The 20,673-nt window shown below is 42.3% G+C and overlaps 1 protein-coding gene across 1 annotated transcript in view; it reads left to right on the top strand.

The window, feature by feature from the left end:
- Positions 1 to 20,673, top strand: part of NPAS2 (neuronal PAS domain protein 2) — a 420,609-nt gene that overhangs the window by 355,651 nt on the left and 44,285 nt on the right. Inside the window, exons 16-18 of the mRNA XM_078658025.1 lie at positions 12,384 to 12,575; positions 13,285 to 13,463; positions 15,662 to 15,754. Coding sequence (XP_078514151.1) covers positions 12,384 to 12,575; positions 13,285 to 13,463; positions 15,662 to 15,754 — 464 coding nt within the window. The remainder of the gene's footprint in view (positions 1 to 12,383; positions 12,576 to 13,284; positions 13,464 to 15,661; positions 15,755 to 20,673) is intronic.

Raw genomic sequence — 20,673 nt, forward strand, 5'->3', positions numbered from 1 at the left:
CCCTTGCAGTGTCGACGAGGCTGATGCCTTGAAATAAGCTAAGTGAATTTGGTGGATTCAGCTTTAATCCTGAATATTGATAGCATGGGCCTGAGCTTTCAAAGGTACACTGCCCAGGGGCTAGGATTCGAACGTGAAGCTACTGTGACATGTACATGATGTGGATGCAGCAGGAGACGAGCCGCTGTGGCCTTTCCTCAGCATTATAGGATGCCATCGGTGGTGACTGGAGACGCACTGGAGCGCGGGCCCTCTCTGGCTCATGCGCAGCAGCAGCGGAGTAGCTTTCGCGCCTGCTACTGGGTTCAACGTGCAGGCGACCGGCTGACTGGCGCTGCTGCTGTGCTGTGCATACCAATACTTAGCCACCGACTCTTATCTGTTTGCATTTCTGTCTACCACACATCAATCTCTCGTCAATGCTGGTGTTGCCTGTATCCCATTTCTGATCCTGCTTTCTGTGTCACTTCAACTGCAATGTTTTTAAAGTAATTGGCACGTTTCCTCTTCTATTTTAAAGTTCATTGGGTGCAGTAGAGCATTTTCTTTAATTATAACAAGTTCATATGTGTGTCAGTACAACTGCATGTGTAGTAATAATTAGTAGCATCTAACTTTGCAACCTCCTCCAGCAAGGGTGCCATTGTTCCTGTTTACTACTTTAACTGTATTGAATTAGTTATATAGCTCTTACTACCCCTGTGTGGGGGTACTGAAACGCTTGCGTACATAGCATGTTACTCTGCTGTGTAGGGTGTGAATTTGTAAGGGTGTTTTTGTAGATGTTCCTCTGTGGGAAGTGTCTCATTGTCGTGTGTGATGACCACCTAGGTACGGTTATGGTATTAAAGAATGCATCACTTACAGTATGGCAGATGAAGTGTGAAGCGCAAGAGCACAGTTGATGGTTTTCAGTAGGCTGGTTGCTTTGAGCCGCTCTGCAGGTCCCTTTCTGGTATTTCCTTTGCTCATAGTTTACTTTGCCTGTTATTGCCCTGCAATGCCCAATTTGAGATACTTTATTTAAAGGTTAATGGCTCTGAGCAGGCATGTTTAGAGATAAACTGTCTGCTGTCTTCTGAGTTTTAGAATATTTGTATGGGAGAAAAGGGTTACATATGAATTGACATGTCTGTCGACTGTTATTGTACTTGAAGATGCGATTATTATTCCAGGTTTTAACACATGGCTGTGGTACTTTTTCTTTGGGAGGCTCTGTGGGTAATGAAGATGAAGATTGCCTTGAACATTGACCTACTAGCTGTAGGTAGCCAGTTGAGTGATTGCAGGACTTCAGCATGCGTTTGCTTTAGTGAAGAGGGCTACAGTAGCATTTTGATTAGGTTATTATGCTTATGATAGTGGGTAGAGGCTAATAGCAGCAAGCTTGGAGATTACAAGATAAACACCTGTTATTTCAGCACCAACACTGTATGTGCGGGGTACACATGCATAAACCTTTCAAGTTATGCAGACCTTGCTACCTATAAGTTCTCTGGTGGTCTCTCAATCCATCGGGCATGGAGCCAGCGTTCACCCTCCTGCCTCCTCTCACCCTCCTGCCTCCTCTCACCCTCCTGCCTCCTCTCACCCTCCCGCCTCCTCTCACCCTCCCGCCTCCTCTCATACTCACGCCTCCTCTTATACTCACGCCTCCTCTCACCCTCACCACTGATCCATCCAGAGCTCAGGTAAGGCCCCCTTACTACATAGCTTCCAGCGTACCAGGGATTAACCCAGTGCCTAGCCTCATGCCAGGCAGGGCATACCAACCCAAACATCATCAGTGGGTGTCTCAGGCTCCAGTCTGACATGGAAACCTGGGAATTGTGCACCAGTGCCAACTCTGATGCCTCAAAGCACCAGAAAGCCACGCTGCTGCCATAGGCTGTGCACCATTCAAATGCTAGAACATTATTTCTCTCAGCCTGTAAATAGTGTTGCTGCCACCTTTATCCAGTAAGACTGGTGATATGAGCCTCTTAAGGATAAAAGCATTTGAGCTATTGGCATCGTAAATGCCAATACCTTTTATTTGTGTTTAGAAAACCTGCAAGCGGTGCGTAAACACGCAATTTGTAATTATAGTCCTTGCTTACAACAAGCAAAGGCTGGCAGTAAAAGGGGCACAGTTACTGCCAGCCTTGCTTCTTGAAAGCAACGATTATAAGTACAAAGTGCGTTTTTACACACCGCTTGCAGGTTTTTAAAACACATAAATAAAATACATTGCCATTTACAATGCTAATAGCTCAAACTCTTGCAAATGCAATACCGATTGCATTGCAAATGCTTGTTGACAATAGGATGAGATGTTTGTGTGAAGGGGAGTTTTATTTGTTGGTCATTTTATAAATTGAATGGTGCTGGTCAGCAGTAAATTTCCATTAGGTCGACCAGGGCCTCACACCAAATATGGAACACCACTGAGAGCTGTGCAAGAAGTATTTTTAAAGACAACAAATATAGCATTTTCCACCGAACACCAGTATTCACTCCTACACAGAGAATTCTTACAGCATTTGCACACCACAAACTGCAACTTCGTCAGCTGTATATATCAGTTCCACCTTGTTGTAAATGACCTAAGTGCATGCTTGACAGCCTATGTAATTGTAATTGTAAATTGTATTTATACAGCAGGTTTCATACGTCTTTATTTCGATTATTACATCATAAAGAAAATTTATACAATAAAATTGATGGGATACATAAAATGAATAAAACATCATATTTACTTAAAACATTTCATCATTAAAAAAGAATTAAACAGTATATTAAAGACCCAATGTATGAAAACCCTGCTAAAAATTTATCAATCAACTGGCTGCAGGTGTCTGGCTCGGATGATCCATGCCCACCCCAGATACTTAGCCACACCTGTTGCCACCATCTCTGATGTATTGGTACGTAGCGCCCACAAGGCTTCTGAGCTCCCTTTAATTTTCATTTTGCAACAAATAGGCCTAATCCATTTGTTTCTAGGGGCATGATAAGCTGGGCATGCAAAAAAGAAGTGACCCACACTGTCCCTTTGATCAACACACCAGGGGCAGAGCTCATTAGAATGGCCGGACCAGTTTTTAGTAAAAGATCTTACTGGCAGGGACCCAACTCGAAACTGATGGTTTAGTTTTGGATCTAGAGTTTTTGTAATAACGTCCCAATAATTCTCCAGATAAGGGTCTAATTTATGGGCCAAAAATCTGCCTGACAAGCTGGTAGCATCAGATTGCGCAATGGATGAAAGTTTAACAGATGCCCAGTAAAGTGCTTTGAAGGCTTGCTTCGACGGAAATATAGTGGACCCCGGAGAGACCCACAGGTCCTTAAGACCCATGTCCTCCAGAATTAATTTCACCTCACGTAGCCAAGGAATGTTACTAGAACCCAGTACTGATCTCACATCCATCAATTCGCTGGCAAAGAGACTTAAATCCGGTGATGTCCAGATCCGTCTCCACAGCGCCACTAGCCGATAACGCGCCATCTCGTTAATCGGTTTGCAGCCCATGTCCAGCAAGAGTGGTTTGATTGGTGTAGATTGCGGGAGACCTACCAAGTTTCGCATGAATTTGTTTTGTACTTTTACCAATGGCGAAAGGTCCTTGTAACCCCATAGGTCAGCCCCGTACAAAATGGCAGAACTAATCTTGGCTTCATAAATCCTAAGTGGTAGTTTAACCCGTTTAGTTAATTACATTTTTTGTTCTTGAATTAAACAGCCCGTAAGGCGTGCAAATTTCAAGCAGAGCACGTCAATCTGGGGTTTCCAGCTGAGTCGATAATCTATAGTCACTCCAAGGTATGTCATAGCTTCCACTTGCTCAAGACTGACACCATTCAACGTAACAGAACTTTTAATGGGACGATTTTTGGTTAGGACCATGAATTTGGTCTTGCTCACATTTATTTGCAGATCGTTTAATTTACAGAACTCCTCGAACCTGTTTAGTGCGGTTTTCAACCCTCTGCGTGTCTTTGAGAGGAGTAAAGTATCATCTGCAAAGATGAGCATTGGGAATTTGGTCCCACCTAAGCATGATGCATCCGTGGGGGTGTCGGCAAAAAACTTCACCACCTGATCTATAAACAATAGGAAGAGGGTGGGTGCCAAAACTCACCCTTGACGGACACCTCGTGTTACAGGAAAGCTGTCCGTCACCTGCCCTTGGCCTCCCCACCTTACCCTGGCAAAATTGCCCTCGTATAATCTGACCACAAGATCTAGTAGGTCTAGCGGTAATCCCAGATTTCTCAAGACTACCCACAATTTAGCTCTTGGCACAAGATCAAAGGCCGACCTCAGATCTATAAAGGCGGCGTAGATGTATCCACCGCCCATCAGCACCACCTTCCAGTATATCAGAGTGAATCTGAATACCTGGTCGATGGTGCTGATGCCTGATCTGAAGCCCGCCTGTAATGGGGAGAGAATGTTTTCCATCTCCATCCACCCCTGGACTCTCGCAAGGACCATCCTGGCAAAGATTTTTTGTAGTGAGTCGATTAAACTGATGGGGCGGTAATTTCCTGGTGCGAACGGCCCCCTTTTTTAAAAATTGGGAGAATTTCCGCCCCTTTCCAGGAGTCTGGGATATTTATATAGCTCTTCCTACCCCTGATGAGGCGTTGAAGCGCTGTGCGACAACGAGCACGCTCTTGGGAACCTAAGATAAGAGTTAATAGTTTTGTGAACATCTTTATTTGTTACTTTATACAAACAAGAAATAAATAAAAACAGTTCAGTGGCTCACACAATTAGAGAAAGCGGCTCCCGCAGAACATATCCCCATATTGAATGTACATTGCTTCAATTCTGTATATACCCCCTCTATACTTGGCTTTTTCAGCGGGTCTACCCCCAGACTTTTTACTTTTTAGCTTCCTGTTTTTTACCCTGTTTTTGTTGGTTTTAGGACTCTGGGCACTTTACCACTGCTAATCAGTGCTAAAGTGCATATGCTCTCCAAGTAAATTGTGTTTATTGATTGGTATTTCCATGTTTGGCTTATTTGATTACATTTAAGTCCCTAGTAGAGTGCACTATGTGTGCCCAGGGCCTGTAAATCACATGCTGATGGTAGGCCAGCAGCACTGGTTGTGCCACCCACACAAGCAGCCCTAAAAAGGATTCTCAGACCTGCCACTGCAGTGTCTGCGCACAGTTGGTAACTGCCATGTCAAACTGGCAAGTGCATCCATTTTTCAGGCCCTAACCTTCCCTTTTCTTACTTGTAAGACACCCATAAGGTAAGCCCAACCAGCTCTGTCGCCTGCACCATGATCTGTCAGCACCGCATCAAGCACCACCTTCACTCCGCACCGCAGCTCTGGTCTCACCGACACCGCTGGTCAACCGTCACCGAGCCGCTGCCTGCACCGCGACTTGAGGGCCCGCACACCACACTGACGCGGTCAGACGGCACTGTCAGATTCTGTTGTTTTCAGTACCGCGGTAGCACCGAAAGGAGCTACCGACTTCAAGGAACTACATTTTTGAAGTATTCTTGCAAAGTGCATAATGTGCATAATGCTATGGGCAGGGTACAGTCTATGTGAAAGGTAGGACATTTACTGAGGTGTGTGACATGTCCTGATAGTGAAATACAGGGTACATCTTATGAATATAACTTCCCATTGGGACAAGATAGAAAGATGGAGTTTAGTATGCCTGAACTCAGAATATTAAAATGCTTCTTTTAGTAAAGATTATTGTTATATTGGGTGTTTGAAAATACCACTTTTAGAAAATGGGTAATTTCCTGCTTAGCCATCCTGTGTGCCACTGCTGTTTTGTGGATTGACTGTCTGGCTTTGGAGTGACAGAGGCTGGGGATGCGCATTCTCTCAGACGGCCACAGGGGGGATTGATGTGTGTCCTAACTTTCCTGAATGAGTCAGGGCCGGACTGAGTAAACCTGTGCTGCATCTGGAGTAGTGGGAGAAGATTTCACTAGCACCTGAATAGGCCTGGTCTGCATTTAGAGTGGTGGGAGGAGATTTCCCTTACACCAGAATAGGCCCTGTCTGCCTTGGACAATGCTGTCTCCACCTCCTGCTGGGAAGCTGGACCAGAGAGGACAGAGCTGATTTGGGCTGAGTACAAACACTCTCTGCCCAAAAGAACAAAGAGAAACGGAGTATACATTTTGGGGCCCAGACCCCAGAACTTCAAATTTCTGTTGAAGTAAGGAACATGCCAGGAAGAAGAGCTGGAAAAGCTGTCAGGGGAACTCCCACTTTGCTACATGCTCTACTGTGTTGGCCTGCTGCTCGCTGCTTCTGTCTTGGGCAGGGAATGGACTGGATTGTACTTTCATCATCCTGCTGTTAGAGTTTTATCCAAGGGCTTGAAGTAGAGCTTGCTTCCTGTTGGAAGTTTCAGGAAGATAAAAGACTTCAGAGAACTCGCTGGAATCAAGGAACCTGTCAAGAAGAAGAGCTGGAACAACTGCTCGGAGGAGTACTGCCCCTTGGCTGGTTTGTTGCTTTGGTGGGTTGGCCTGCAGTTGCTGCTTCTGCCTTGGGCAGTGAAAGGACTGGACTTAACTTTCTGAACTTGTGCTGAGTATCTCCAAAGGCTTGAAATATAGCTTGCCTTCTGTTCTGAAGTGTCAGGGACTGCAACGGCTTCACCGTCCTCTGGGTACCGCCTCTGGAACCGTGTTTTCAGTTTCCACAGAGGGCGGAAAGCCGCCGAAACCATCACTGAGTCTGTCGCTGGCTCCGTGTCCTGAAGGCACCGCAGAGGGCACCGTCCACATCTCGCACCGCAACACTGGTCTCACTGGCGACGATGACTGACAGCGCCGCCACCTAGCCGCTGCTTGCACCGTGACCTTTAGGCAACGCACTGCACTGCCTCGCTTCACTTCTCCACCCTGGTCTCACTGATGCGGTCGCTGTACGCAACTACCATGACCGCATTGTGATTTGGAGGCACCGCCCGTAAGTCTTACGGCACACCGCCCCATCCCACACCGCAGTCCAGACCAACCGACGCAAGCTTCACACAACCAGCTCTGTCGCCTGCACCATGATCTGTCAGCACCGCATCAAGCACCACCTTCACTCCGCACCGCAGCTCTGGTCTCACCGACACCGCTGGTCAACCGTCACCGAGCCGCTGCCTGCACCGCGACTTGAGGGCCCGCACACCACACTGACGCGGTCAGACGGCACTGTCAGATTCTGTTGTTTTCAGTACCGCGGTAGCACCGAAAGGAGCTACCGACTTCAAGGAACTACATTTTTGAAGTATTCTTGCAAAGTGCATATTTTTAAGTACTCTATGTTGGATTTTTATCGTTTTGGTCTTGTTGTAAAATATATAAAGTATTGGATATTTTTCTAAACTGGTGTGGTGTTCTTTTGTAGTGTTTTCACTGTAGTACTGCTGCTTATGTGCAAATGCTTTACACACTGCCTCTGAGATAAGGCTGACTGCTCTTCGGTAACTATTACTACTGACTCATAATGCATTGGTGGATACACACATGAGAATCTGCCCTGTAGGCAGTGGCGACTCCTCGAGGGAGTGCTGCGGGGTGGTGGGATGGAGCCGGGGGTAGTAAACTCCGGCATACGGCCAAACGGAGTTAAGTATTAAATACATAAAACCATTTGCATTGCGCGCTGCATCGCCGAGTTGACAATGCAGCGAGCGCAATGTAAATGGTTTTATTTATGTATTTATTTACTTAACTCCATTTGGCTATATGTCAGAGTATACTACCCTCCACCCTGCCTCTTCCCCGACCCGCCCCGGCCCACCGCCCCGCAGCACTTCCTCGAGGAGCCGCCACTTCCTGTATGTCTGTGTACAAGTGTTTTTCAGGCTACGTCAGATATCATAGATTAAAGTTAATAGTTAGTCTATAAGCATAGCGATGCTGTAAGTGACTTCAGCAATAGTTACAGATGAGCATTAGAGGAGGCTTCTATACACCGGAGTGGTAACCCATCCAGTGCTTAACACCTTGGGTGCTCATGACGAGCTCAGCTCGTCATGAGGCACAGTGGCACTGTGCTCATGATGAGCTGAGCTCGTCATGAAGTCCGTGGAACGCCCACGCGGGGATAATTCCCCTGCTGTGCTGAGCGTTCCATGGAAACAGGCGTGGTCATGACGAGCTCAGCTCGTATCCATCTAAACCCGATTCAGTTACATTTGAGAAGAAGAAACCACCAGGTGGCAGACTTCAAAGGCAATAGATAACCGCAAAAGAAATGTAGTATTTGTCTCATCAGCTGCAGAATGTTTGGCTCCTCGGGGCCCTCACGTTCTGCTTGTATTTATATCCAGTGGGTATATCAATGGCAGTCCCTCTAAATGGGCCTCATTTCGAGTTGAGTCAAATGATTAGTAATGACTACACCTGGTAAATAAATATAGATATCCCGGGGTGAGGTTCCGACCAGGTACAGTAATGACCTGGCACCTAACAGATGCCGAGCATGGCAGGGCTCAATTTGTAAAAAAACATAAGTGCTACTCCAGCCTGCACCCCTTATTGTCCCTGTTACCTCTGCCAATGGCAGTGCCAATACAATTACTAACAATTGCATTCTTACAATTGTGACAATTTCGACTATTCCAAGCCACCCAAAGTTATAAGAATCGTGTGAGCGGCAGCTATTGTTCCTTTTCAATGTATCTTGACTTTTGAAACACGATTGTTGTGCTCATCTCAAAATTAGAAAGACAGCACCACCAGGTGGGAGATTGTCACTAGAGCTCAGCTCGTCATGAGCACAGCGTCACCGTGCAGCCTGACGAGCCGAGCTCATCACGAGCACCGCAGCGCCGTGCGCGGTCCCCATCCCCCCCCCCCCCCCCCCGCACCGCGGGGGAATTAGCCCCGCGGCGAAGGGGTTAATTTGAGTCGCTAGTGTCCGGTGCTCGGCACCAACACTTAATTGTCAGCACCGGCTCTAGTGACAATCTCCCACCTGGTGGTGCTGTCTTTCTAATTTTGAGATGAGCACAACAATCGTGTTTCAAAAGTCAAGATACATTGAAAAGGAACAATAGCTGCCGCTCACACGATTCTTATAACTTTGGGTGGCTTGGAATAGTCGAAATTGTCACAATTGTAAGAATGCAATTGTTAGTAATTGTATTGGCACTGCCATTGGCAGAGGTAACAGGGACAATAAGGGGTGCAGGCTGGAGTAGCACTTATGTTTTTTTACAAATTGAGCCCTGCCATGCTCGGCATCTGTTAGGTGCCAGGTCATTACTGTACCTGGTCGGAACCTCACCCCGGGATATCTATATTTATTTACCAGGTGTAGTCATTACTAATCATTTGACTCAACTCGAAATGAGGCCCATTTAGAGGGACTGCCATTGATATACCCACTGGATATAAATACAAGCAGAACGTGAGGGCCCCGAGGAGCCAAACATTCTGCAGCTGATGAGACAAATACTACATTTCTTTTGCGGTTATCTATTGCCTTTGAAGTCTGCCACCTGGTGGTTTCTTCTTCTCAAATGTAACTGAATCGGGTTTAGATGGATACCAGGTACCATCTGTGGAAGACATTCTCCCTTTAGGACTAGTTCACCAAATCGAGGCTCATGAATCTGGCTGGTCCTTAAAATTTGTATATTTGGGCAAAGATGCTGATGGCCCTGCGCTAGCTGCCACCTACTTTACCGGTGCTTAACCTGGTCGATAGTTTCAAAATAAACAATTCTTTTCATAAGGAGCTACTTAGATTCTCATTCACATTAAATTATCAAACATTACTTGTAATCTTTTGATTGAATGTTTACATTATGATAGCTCAACAATAAATAAGAATCAAAGTAAAGAAGAAAAAAAAGTGTCAGGGCCTTAGACTTTATTGACCAATTTTCTTTATTGATATTTTGAAAAACAAAGAAAAGGGAAAGCGAATACAAAGCAGTATTGCCTACAACCCTTATGCCAGCATGTATAATCAAATCTCACCTCCTCACTGCTCTGCTTCAACATACATGTTTGAGGGTCAAAGATGTATAAAAGCGTCATACACTGCTTAGTGCCAAAAGCGGTTCAGAGTAGTCCTATGAAAAATGAGTGGAAGAAATTGTGTTCCCCACTGAAATTCCACTCATTTATTTCACCATTCCAATCTAAGGAACTGAAAGCCACTAAAGTAACTCGTAAAAGATGCATACCCTTGAGCATAATAGATTGGGACAGGCACCCTTTTGCCCTCTTTATGCTTCTTAATGGGCTTTTATGACTCCTCTTCTGTTCTGTATGCTCAGTGTGGCATGCCCACCTCGTGGCTGAGATTATTTTTCAGCCTCCAGCCTCTCATGCTCGCCTCCTTCATTACCATACCCACTGCTACCATCACAAGCTCAATCCTGAGTCCCCTTTTCTGGAAAATGAACAGTATTTTTTAACAAACTCATGAATCTAGCCCACTCTACTGATTCAAGGAGGCTAGACGGTATCTCACCATCTCATCATCAAGCACACTGACATCAAGGTCTGGTATTCACTGGAGATTATCATAATATTATCCATGTTCATGACCCACCTTCTATTGCTTTATTTCACATAACTCAATCCTCCAACTAAAAACGATGAAATAAACATCCACACATATAGAGAAAATAAACAGATGCAAATACATATTAAACAAAGAAAATAATCAGCCTTTGTTAAAAGAAAGAAAGAAAAAACAAAACCAACAAAGTAAGTTTTTCCCCACAAAAACTCAAAATAAAGGAGAAAGTCATTGGATTATTACGGACAACAACGCCTTAATTATGAATGCCTTGCTTATTAATGACCCCTGCGCAAGCACCTGTTTGCACAGAGATCACATTTAGCTCTTGGAAATTACCAGCAAAACACCATAATCTGCATGTCAAGCTCAATTTTTTAGTTTTCAACGTGTAATACGTTCTTCAAATTAAACACAACACTTCAGGCAATAGCATGACAGCCCTCGGGTTTGTATAGTCTTGTCCAGGTCATGTACCTGCTTTATTAATACGATACTAGATCTGACGGGCACTTAGAAAATTTACTAATTTTGATATATGTAAATGTAATGAAAACAAAAGTCCATCTGATCACTTGAAATCACTCCGCCTGTTTATTTCTTTATTTCACAGATTCTTGCCAACGGTTTTTGTGACATTTAATGTCGTGTCCTCAAGGCCACAAGTCACTATATAAAGGGATGTTATAAGAGGCTCACCCACTCCTTTATCCAGTTGGTCGGTTGTGTTTCCTCTGTATTACACTGATTTATGGTATGTTGTTGATAGTCATACTTCCATTATCATATATTGACGGTTCCACTCCTTGTTAGTTTGTATCAGGTATGGTTAACCTCCTCATCTGGCATGCACCTGGTGGATTCCATTTATTGCACCGCTAAAATACCAAACCTACGGGTATCGGTTATTAACGGGTGCGACAACTAGCACACCAGCCTCCGGTGCACTTATAATCAATGCCCCAAAGTCTGTTCTCATATTATTTATGTCATCTGATGCTCCCATGAACAACTCATGTGCCTCCAGCTAGCAAACGACAGCTAAACTTGTGCAAGAGGTTCAAACATCCAGATAAAACCAGTTTTCCAAACGCTTATTGATCAGGAAAAGCAGGTAAGCCTTTTTCTTGATGTTGTAGTGCTAGAGTGCTATGATATAATGCTCTTGGGCCCGAGCTTTCTTCAAGCACATCTTCTCCTTTCCTTTGCCTGATCTAATGCCCAAATTCAGTCAGTTTTATACATAGTTTACACAATGTTATGAAACAATGTACAAGCAAATGAGGTAGTCTTTGTTTTTTGGTTGTTGGGAAGTGCGTTCATGTATGACACACATTTGATACAATATTATACTGGGGAAAATGAGGTAGCATGGTTTGATGGGTTGTTGAAATTTAGCATAGGTAATTAAATATACCTGGTAATTTAGATATGTATATTCATAGAGTATTTGCACCTGATGGAGATGAACATATACCATGCTCTTAGATTGTCCACAGAAAACCTCTCTGTAATTTTACCGTCATGACAAGGGCCATTGTTCTCTTTCTGGGAAAACCTATTCAATGTCCTGCTTTAAAGCGTATGAACGAATGTTACCTTGTTCTTAAAAATGTTTGGACTTGTATGTCTATTACCTTAAGTCATCAATTCAAAAAGTACTTGCTGTCACTCATGTAGTACTCCTTAATTCCAAGAGTAAGCCCTCTGAAAATCACCAGTAAGTCAGGAGTACTACAAAAGTAAGCCACGCCGCCTCACAGACCAAATATCATGATTTGGGCCCATTGTGATTCAGTTTCACATTTGAAATGCAAAAATGTCACAGAGAGCCAGCTAAACTGTATATCTTAACATAATTTCAACAGATGTTTTTGCAGCCACAAACAATGTGTACGGGTTTCGGAAATATCTCACAAGAAGAAGCAAAACAGCGGGAACAACTCCAACTTAGATCCAGAGTGGTCTCTCAGCAGCAACTTCTCGCTGGTCTTGAACCACCCCTGCATCTACCATCCTCTCAGCTTACACTAAGTGAGACTAAAGTTATATCAAGCCAGGTAAACTTGTCTAATCAATAGATGTCAAATTGAGTGCTCAAGAAATTAATTTAAGAGGGAATTTGATATTAAGAAAATCTGTGTTAGAAGCGAAATAATTGATACGTGTGAGCTGGAAAGTATATTGTTACCCGTAGACTTCCATCTTAGCAGAACATGAGCGAGCTTCTTCAAAAACTCGAATCTAATTGGTGAATTAGATCAAATTTGGTCTAATCATTTAAAAGTATATAACCAGATCATGTGGGACAATATTTATAAAGCCATTGTTAATCATATCCACTAAAAGGGCACTAAAATACAACAATGCTAGTGCTAGAAATTGAATGAATTTAAGTCACAGATAATTAAATGGAATTAAAGAAAATGTATCTGAATTAGTGTAAATCATTTCCTCTTTCTTTATTTTTTGACATATTAGTGGATATTAAATCAACTGTTTATTAAACTGCCTGGTATTGTTAATATATGCTTTTAATGAAAATATTATTTACAACAAAGTGATTTTTTGAATCACAGAATGGAAACAGCATTACTGTTAAAGCATCATCCGTTCATTATGTCCAGCACTCTAAAAAGCATTTTAGTTTACCACCTAACATTACTATATGATGATTTACAGAAGAGCAATATTGACATCAGTTCACCGGAAAAGTCACCTAGGATAAGTGATACCTACTAACCTGCTACTTAATAAACTCTGTTGCAGGGTCAGGAAACACAACAAATGCAAAGTAGTGACCAGCAGATAGTCAGCAGCCTGCCTTCTCAAATCGTCAATACTGCTATGCTTTCCAAGTCTTTAGCTCTAACCCCACACTGTGCCCCAGCAGAAGAAACCAGCCGAGGACTGCTGAGTCCTGATTTCCGACAAGACAGACAACTCCGGTAATTTCTTAACTTTTTTATGAAGCATATTATTTGAATATTACTAATTGATCATTATTTTAGACAAGAACTGTCCTAGCATTGCACTGTGTAAGTATTTTTTGGTTTATTTACATACCATTTAGCACTGAATTATTTTCCATTCATATAGTTGATGCCACACACTTCCTTGTATTGTTATTGTATTTTATAATAAGTGTTTGTATATAGAGCAATTTACTTGTTATCTTTTGATGATGATTTGTTTAAAAAAATGCTTGTTTTTTTCTAATACTTGAGAAGTAGTTGTTGACATTTTAAAATGACTGACCACTAAACAGTAATATCTGCAAGCATTACTTTGTAATAAAAAACACACTATTGAACTTCATTTTATCGGCATTCCAAATAGCAGCTTTCAAACCTGCTCTGCAGCGAGCAAAACAGCACCCTAAAAAGAAAAGCACACCAAAGCTAACAGTAATAACTCCACAGACTGAACGCCGTAAACAATCAGAAACCCTCGATAGTATTATAGACTTGTAGTTCACAGCAACCAATCATTAATTCTCAATAAAAAATGAGGCGGCATCAAACGTGATATACGAGGTGAGATGCTTAAATAAGAAGAAGGCTTACCTTGACTTATTTTGTTCTTGAGCTTAGAGTACTCCCACAAGCTAATCTTGGTCTTTAACGTGATCCTCTTTTCACAACTTCTTTTTTAGAAATAAAACCAAGTTAAATCCTTAGATCTGTATCCCTTACATCCATTCAATAACGATAGATGTTCTTACTTACTTCTGCAACCAATCTAGTACTGTAGAATCATAATATGCTGATAAACTGGTGGATTTCTTAGGTAGTTTGTAAATATGGCGCATTTCTGATATTCCCCTTTCACTTAGCACAGCAGGTTCCCTTTCTGCGCTATTTTGCGTGAAGTGTTAGTAAATCTGCCCCCCAGACTCTAAGGATCACTTTCACTAAATAAACCTGGGTAGATTTACTAACATTTCGAGCAGCACAGCAAGGCAACTTGCTGTTCTGTGCTGCGTTGCGAGAAAGAGAGACATCAGAAATGTGCCATATTTACTAAGATGTGGTGCTTTCTAGTGTCAATGCTGGCAGCCTTTCGCCATACTGCAGGAGTGCCTGCTTGACAGGCAGCATAGTTTTTGTGCAGGAAGGGACACCTTCCAGCACAAAAACAATCTTTAAAAGCATTTTCCTTTTTCTATGTGTGAGGCTGGATGCATCACACATAGAAAAAGGAAGTAACAAGGAGAAATAAAGATGCTCCTCATTACGCCTGGGTCTCGGAAGCATACCATTTCAAGGCATTCCCAGGTTTACAACTCCTTGTATATCTGGGAATGCTCCCATGACATGCCTCCCTGCTGCAAGGAAACGCAAAGCAGCGAAATGCACTGCCTTGAGTTACTTTAGATTTTACTAAACCATGCAGAGCCAAGCAAGGTGGATTTGCGAATCTCACTTAGGGGCTTGCGTTGCCTTGCTTCGTCTTGTGTGAAGCAAGGGCAATGCAAGCCCTTAGTAAATCTGGCCCCTGGAATGTACCCATGGATGAACAGCTCAACATCACAATGTTGGCATGCAGTTTGAATTGCCATAAATATGTATTTTCTTAGCAATGCTGCATTTATGTTGTACGCTTGTTGTAACTCCCATTTGGATAATAGTAAATTCCTAATTGGCATAAATTGGTAGCTAGGCAGCCAAACTATGCCATAAAACTGAGATGATCATTTTAGAGTATTTTTGTGGATGTGCTCCATACCCTAAATAGATATAGGACTCTTTTTTAGAGATCCAACTCCATCTTGAATATAACAAACTGTGCAAACCTCTTAAAAGTAAAAAAGGAGAAAGTGATTGATTGTCTGTACAACATGTAATTTCTGAATCAGTTCATTCTCATCATCTCTTCCTTTTCCAAAGTAAATTGAGTAAGTAAAATATAAGTATTAAACTACTTCATACTTGATCATTTGAATGTTCTCCTTCATTTCACTTACAATGTTACTGGACAGAACCAGGTTCGACTAGTTGTATAAAGTTATGGAAATGTTGTGGGCAGACTGTAAATTTAAATATCATGAACTATGTCACTTTCGTGTAAACATGCCAACCCTATATCGTCACATTCCAATCTATTTACATTCCAAATCATTATTGGTCTGCTTTGTCCCTCAAAGGATGTTGCTGAGTCAGCCAATCCAACCAATGATGCCGACCACATGCAGCGCAAGGCGATCATCAGACGGTAGTGGGTCTCCAACACAAGCTAAGTATGTATCCTGATACAGAACCAAGGGATTGATAGCATATATTTATTAACCTTGCCTCGTACTTTTCCTAGACTATTTGATTATCTGAAAAGAGCTGAAAACGCAGCTTTGCATCTTTTGTCTTGTTATTCTCTTGCGTTTTTACTTCTCAAATACTTTTTTCATTTCTATTCGCCGGCACCAAAAAGGACCAGAAGGATGTACGCTGTACTCCATTGACAACCTAAACAAAAATAATCATAGATAATTTCAAGGCAGTAAAGTAAGCATACAAGAAAACTTTAAAAATGGCAAACAAGAAGTTATAAGGGGTGGTATTCTAAAGATGCAAAGGGTTATGGCAGTGAGTCTAAATAAAACCAGGCACAAGCAAATATTGATTAGAACTACACTTGCTTTGTACCTAAATCACATTGAAATCTTTCAGATATGAAGCAATTCACAGACATGCACGTTTATAAGGAATTAGCTCAATACACTTAGCCTAGTTTAAGCCATTCTGACACAGTTTTCAAATGCTTCTCATAAAAGCCCTTGATGCCCATGACAATGTAAGTCTGAAATAATTTGTTGGCGAGATCTCTGTGGAAAAAGGAAAATTGCAAGCACTAATGTACATTTTCTCTTCCTTTGCTCACATGGAATTTTCCTTTAGGTGTATAAAATATGCACACTTGGGTACACCAAGACATCTAAGACTGACTGAGATTGACTACAGTACTCCTAGAATTCTGGATAATTTCCTACCTTAGAGAATACAGCCCCTGTGCTGAATTTATTTATGTTTTTTGTTCCTAGCCAACTCAAAGAGCTCTGTGATAGTAGTGAGTTTAGACAGAAGCTAGGAAAGAAAGTCACATTTCTGTTAATTACAACAAGATCTCTTAATTGAAATGTGGGTGGACACTCAACACCGAATACATTCAATGAAGTATAAGGAAAATTCAGAGGTAGAAATGTACCATACACTTTGTTCCCTCCAGTTAGGCTCTCGATCGATGTCTGTGGCTCAACCCGTTCATTTGATACAGCAGAATGTGCTGTACACTTTGAGAAATCTATGTTTTAAAGAGATTTTAGGCGTGCATTAAGGAAACTGAGTGGATAATACTGATTCATTTGTTTATCTGTATATTCCTACTCACACTTATGACTATGGAGAAGTGGAGTGGAGAAGCGTGGCTCAGTGGTTAGAGGCGGCAGACCCGGAAGCTGAGATCGACCGTGGACCAGGGTTCGATTCCCCGCCTCGGCAGGTCTCGGCTCAAAAATCCCACGGACTCGACAATTCTCGCTCTGGTGCCTACTCAACTCACGGGGTCACACTCTGCGACTCTGGGCAATAGCTTGCTTAATCTCCACTACGGCCCCTCGCGGCGGGATGCCTGGCTTTCACCTTGTGGACACCCTGCCGGGGTTTCTCACAGGGGAATACCAGGACGGGTTCCCTAAGCAAGCGCCAGGACGCTCACGGGCAGCTGTGCGCTTTACAAGTCCAGCACATTTACATTTACATTTACATTTACTATGCAGTACAGCAGACACAGTGATATAGGGGTTCCAGCTTATCTGTGGATTTCTGACCTTCTGGTCTGCTTGTAGAGGAGCTTTCACTCAAGTGACATGTGGCTTACTTAGTGTCTGTGGCTAGCCCTTCCTTGCTGTGACACATTTGGCCTCATGGGACCAGACCAGTGGAAGGGGGATTTGAGTTTAATTATTATTTATTTGATTTGTGTGCATGATGAGTGTTCTGCTAAAATGTGCGAGGAACAGGCAATGGCTGGTCTAGTTACTGTAACACATATCTATTTAATAGTTCTTGGATATGGCTGAATTAAACTACTTACATGGAATGTGGAGACTATCAATGGGGTCGTCAGGAGGCGCAGGAATTGGTCCCACCTTTGACTCAGGATAGTGCATTTGGCTGCATTGCTAGAAACTCACTTGACAATGGAGGAATGTGAAACTAGGGAAAAGAATTGTGGCCAGTTTTTTGTCGTCTTTTTCATCTTTTGCCAGTGGAGGTGTAATATAGTAGAAGCTTGTTTTCCATTACACAGAGTAAAATACTGTTGGATGTTAGCAGTCTGGCTTGGTTTGTTAGAAATACTGTACGGCATATCAATTCTTCTTCCTTAGTTTAGGCCTCTAATATTAATCCAGGTTATTCCTCGGTACATGCTTAGGGCTTTAACTGTATATCTGATGAAACTTTAAATAAGTAACCAATGAGTCATGAACCACTAGGAAGTTGCCCTAGGCTAGTACAGACTTCAGTGTGATTATTTGATTTAGTAGCTGTTTGAATCTGACATAACGTTTCATAAGAAGTTTATCTATTTACTCTGCACCCGTGTACAATGCTGGAGGGTGGTGGCGGGCTGCGGGGGCTAATGTTACGCCACAGGACAATGTCACTGGTAAAGTTTAAAGCAGTATGATAAAGGTGATAGAGACTGTTACAATCTGGGTTAGTTTGTAAACAGACATAAAGGGTTCAGTACAGTTATGGCTATTGAAGAGTAGTACACACTGATGACTGGGAATTTCTTGGACATATGAGGCTTATTATACAAAGATTTATGGGAAACATATTTGGGCGGATTTGGTGTGTCTACAACATAAAGGATGTTCCCACCTTTCTTATAAGAGGCAACTATTGTATTGCTAGTCAGGCTAGGCAAGGTTAGGTTGAATTCTGGGCCTTAGAAACCTTTTTTCCAAACCCAATGTAAAAAAATAAAGTCCTTGTGAAGATCGTGGTATGATTGGAAGATTATACATGAACACCAAGATCATTTCATTCCCCATAGAAATACTACCACTAATCTATGCAAAATACTCATGTTACTCGAAGTAACACCTGGCCCAATGCATTAGCAGGTTTAGATGCCCAAAGAGCCTTTAACAGTTTGGCCTGGTTTATTATGTTTGAAACTTTTAAGAAATGTGAGCTGAAGTATGTGTTCCTGTGGTGGACACCACTGCCATACAGGAATTATCTCCTAAGAATTTAGACAAATCCTTTTGTTTCCCAGATATGGTCAATCAACAGAGCAACCAGACAGGATTGCTTCTGCCTCCTCCTGTATTTGTCGTGACCGTAAAACCTCTTGCTTGGTTGCAAAATTGCTTTTGGACTAGAGATACAGTTTCCTGATCAGCCACATTTATCTCATTGATGTCAATACCTTCTTATATGTTTCTCCATCGGCAGTAGTGTGCCCTGAGATGTACAGCAGGGGTAGGATTTTGTCTCATTTTAGGTATCCACATCAACCATAGCAAGTCAGCCCTACATTCCTGTCTGGTGATAGATGAACGACAGTGGTGGACATTCCATTAAGAGTTGCTCTGCACCATTGACATTGCCCTGGTCTGTATCTGTAATTTGGAACTGTAAGACCATTATATCATCAGAATGATACCAGCAAAGGAAACGTTAATGAAGTGTGATTTCCATATTGTTGATGGATATGTTGCCTTGATAAGAAGGCACGGTTGTCCAGATTGTTATATGTCACCAACACCATAGCATGTTAGTGGTGTAACGTAGAGCAGTTTCGCATTGGCTATACTTTCTTCTTATCAATCCTTTTAGGTGGAAGCGGGATGGTCTAGAATAAGACGGGCCACTATGAAGCTGCCATATAAGGACTTTTGGATTCCAAAGCAGCACCTTAATGCACGTTTCAATGTTATGAAGGTCAATATGTGACTTCGTGAGGCCATAGGTCTGATCTGTAAAGCCCTCATTTCTCCAACTCTTCTGTGGAATGTCCATCACTTATTTCAGGGTCAATGCATGAATCTCTCTTTGTATTTACTCAAGTTCTTGCCAGAACATGGAATGAATCAGTGAAATTAGCGAATCATGAGTCTGAGTACAGTCCTGGGCTTCTGGCTCAATGTTATCATGTATTTGCTTCTACTTTTAGTTTTATTGTACAGCTGGGTTAACAGGAAACAACAGTGAAACCAGTTCATTTAAATAAACATTGTAGATTGGAAGAATTTTGAGAGGTTCTGTGATATTCAGTGAATAGAAATTGATATTTTGTGTTTATGCTGGAAATTTAGCATAGGTTAGAAAGAACTGACTGGGAGTTCCAGAGAGGAACAGACACACAAGTGGTGAACAAAGTTTTTAGAACTGGGGCAAGTACATTACAAAATGTTAAAGCATGTGTGCCAGTGAACATCAAAGCAGTTACCTAAAGCAGGATCGAATGTGAGTTGGGCAAGGGATCACACTTTGTGGATTAGTCTTGATTGAGGGCTTGTAGGATCCTGAAAATCAGTTTCATGTAGAGATTTACACTAATGTATCCTAAATGTTGTTATCATGAGTCTTTAGCTCTACTATAGTTGCACAGGGTCAATGTCACTTTAGATGATAAATGCCTCGTGTAATGTGTTGCAAGCAACCTTTGCAAATATGTGGTAGTGTTGCATGCTGAGGATTATTTCCTTGGCCACCCCACGGCCACATTTCTCATACACTTGGACTAGGATCTCAACAACTATACTAAACTATATGGCTTTGAATACAGATTGCTGCCAAACCTGCCAGGACTCTTGAAGGGGTATTGATATTCATAGGTTTTGCTACTTAGATATTGAGAAGCACAGCATTACTGCAATTGGGCAGTAAAAAGGTAATATATAAATACCATTCCTCTGTAGTGATATTGTAGGTAAGTATTAATTATATGCTATCCTACAGCATAAACAACGAACAATAATTATGACAATAATCACTAAATCATTAGAGCAGGCAATTATTACAAATTAGAAAATGAATAGACTAGCCAACGTAGTAATGTGCACAACAAGTTCGGTTTACTAGGGTTACCAAGCACTAGTTACATCAGTCAACAGAGTTTCAGCTCCCTCCATGTCCATTTTTATTG

This window comes from Lissotriton helveticus, chromosome 8, assembly GCF_964261635.1.
Source record: "Lissotriton helveticus chromosome 8, aLisHel1.1, whole genome shotgun sequence".
In the NCBI taxonomy this organism is placed as follows: Eukaryota; Metazoa; Chordata; class Amphibia; order Caudata; family Salamandridae; genus Lissotriton; species Lissotriton helveticus.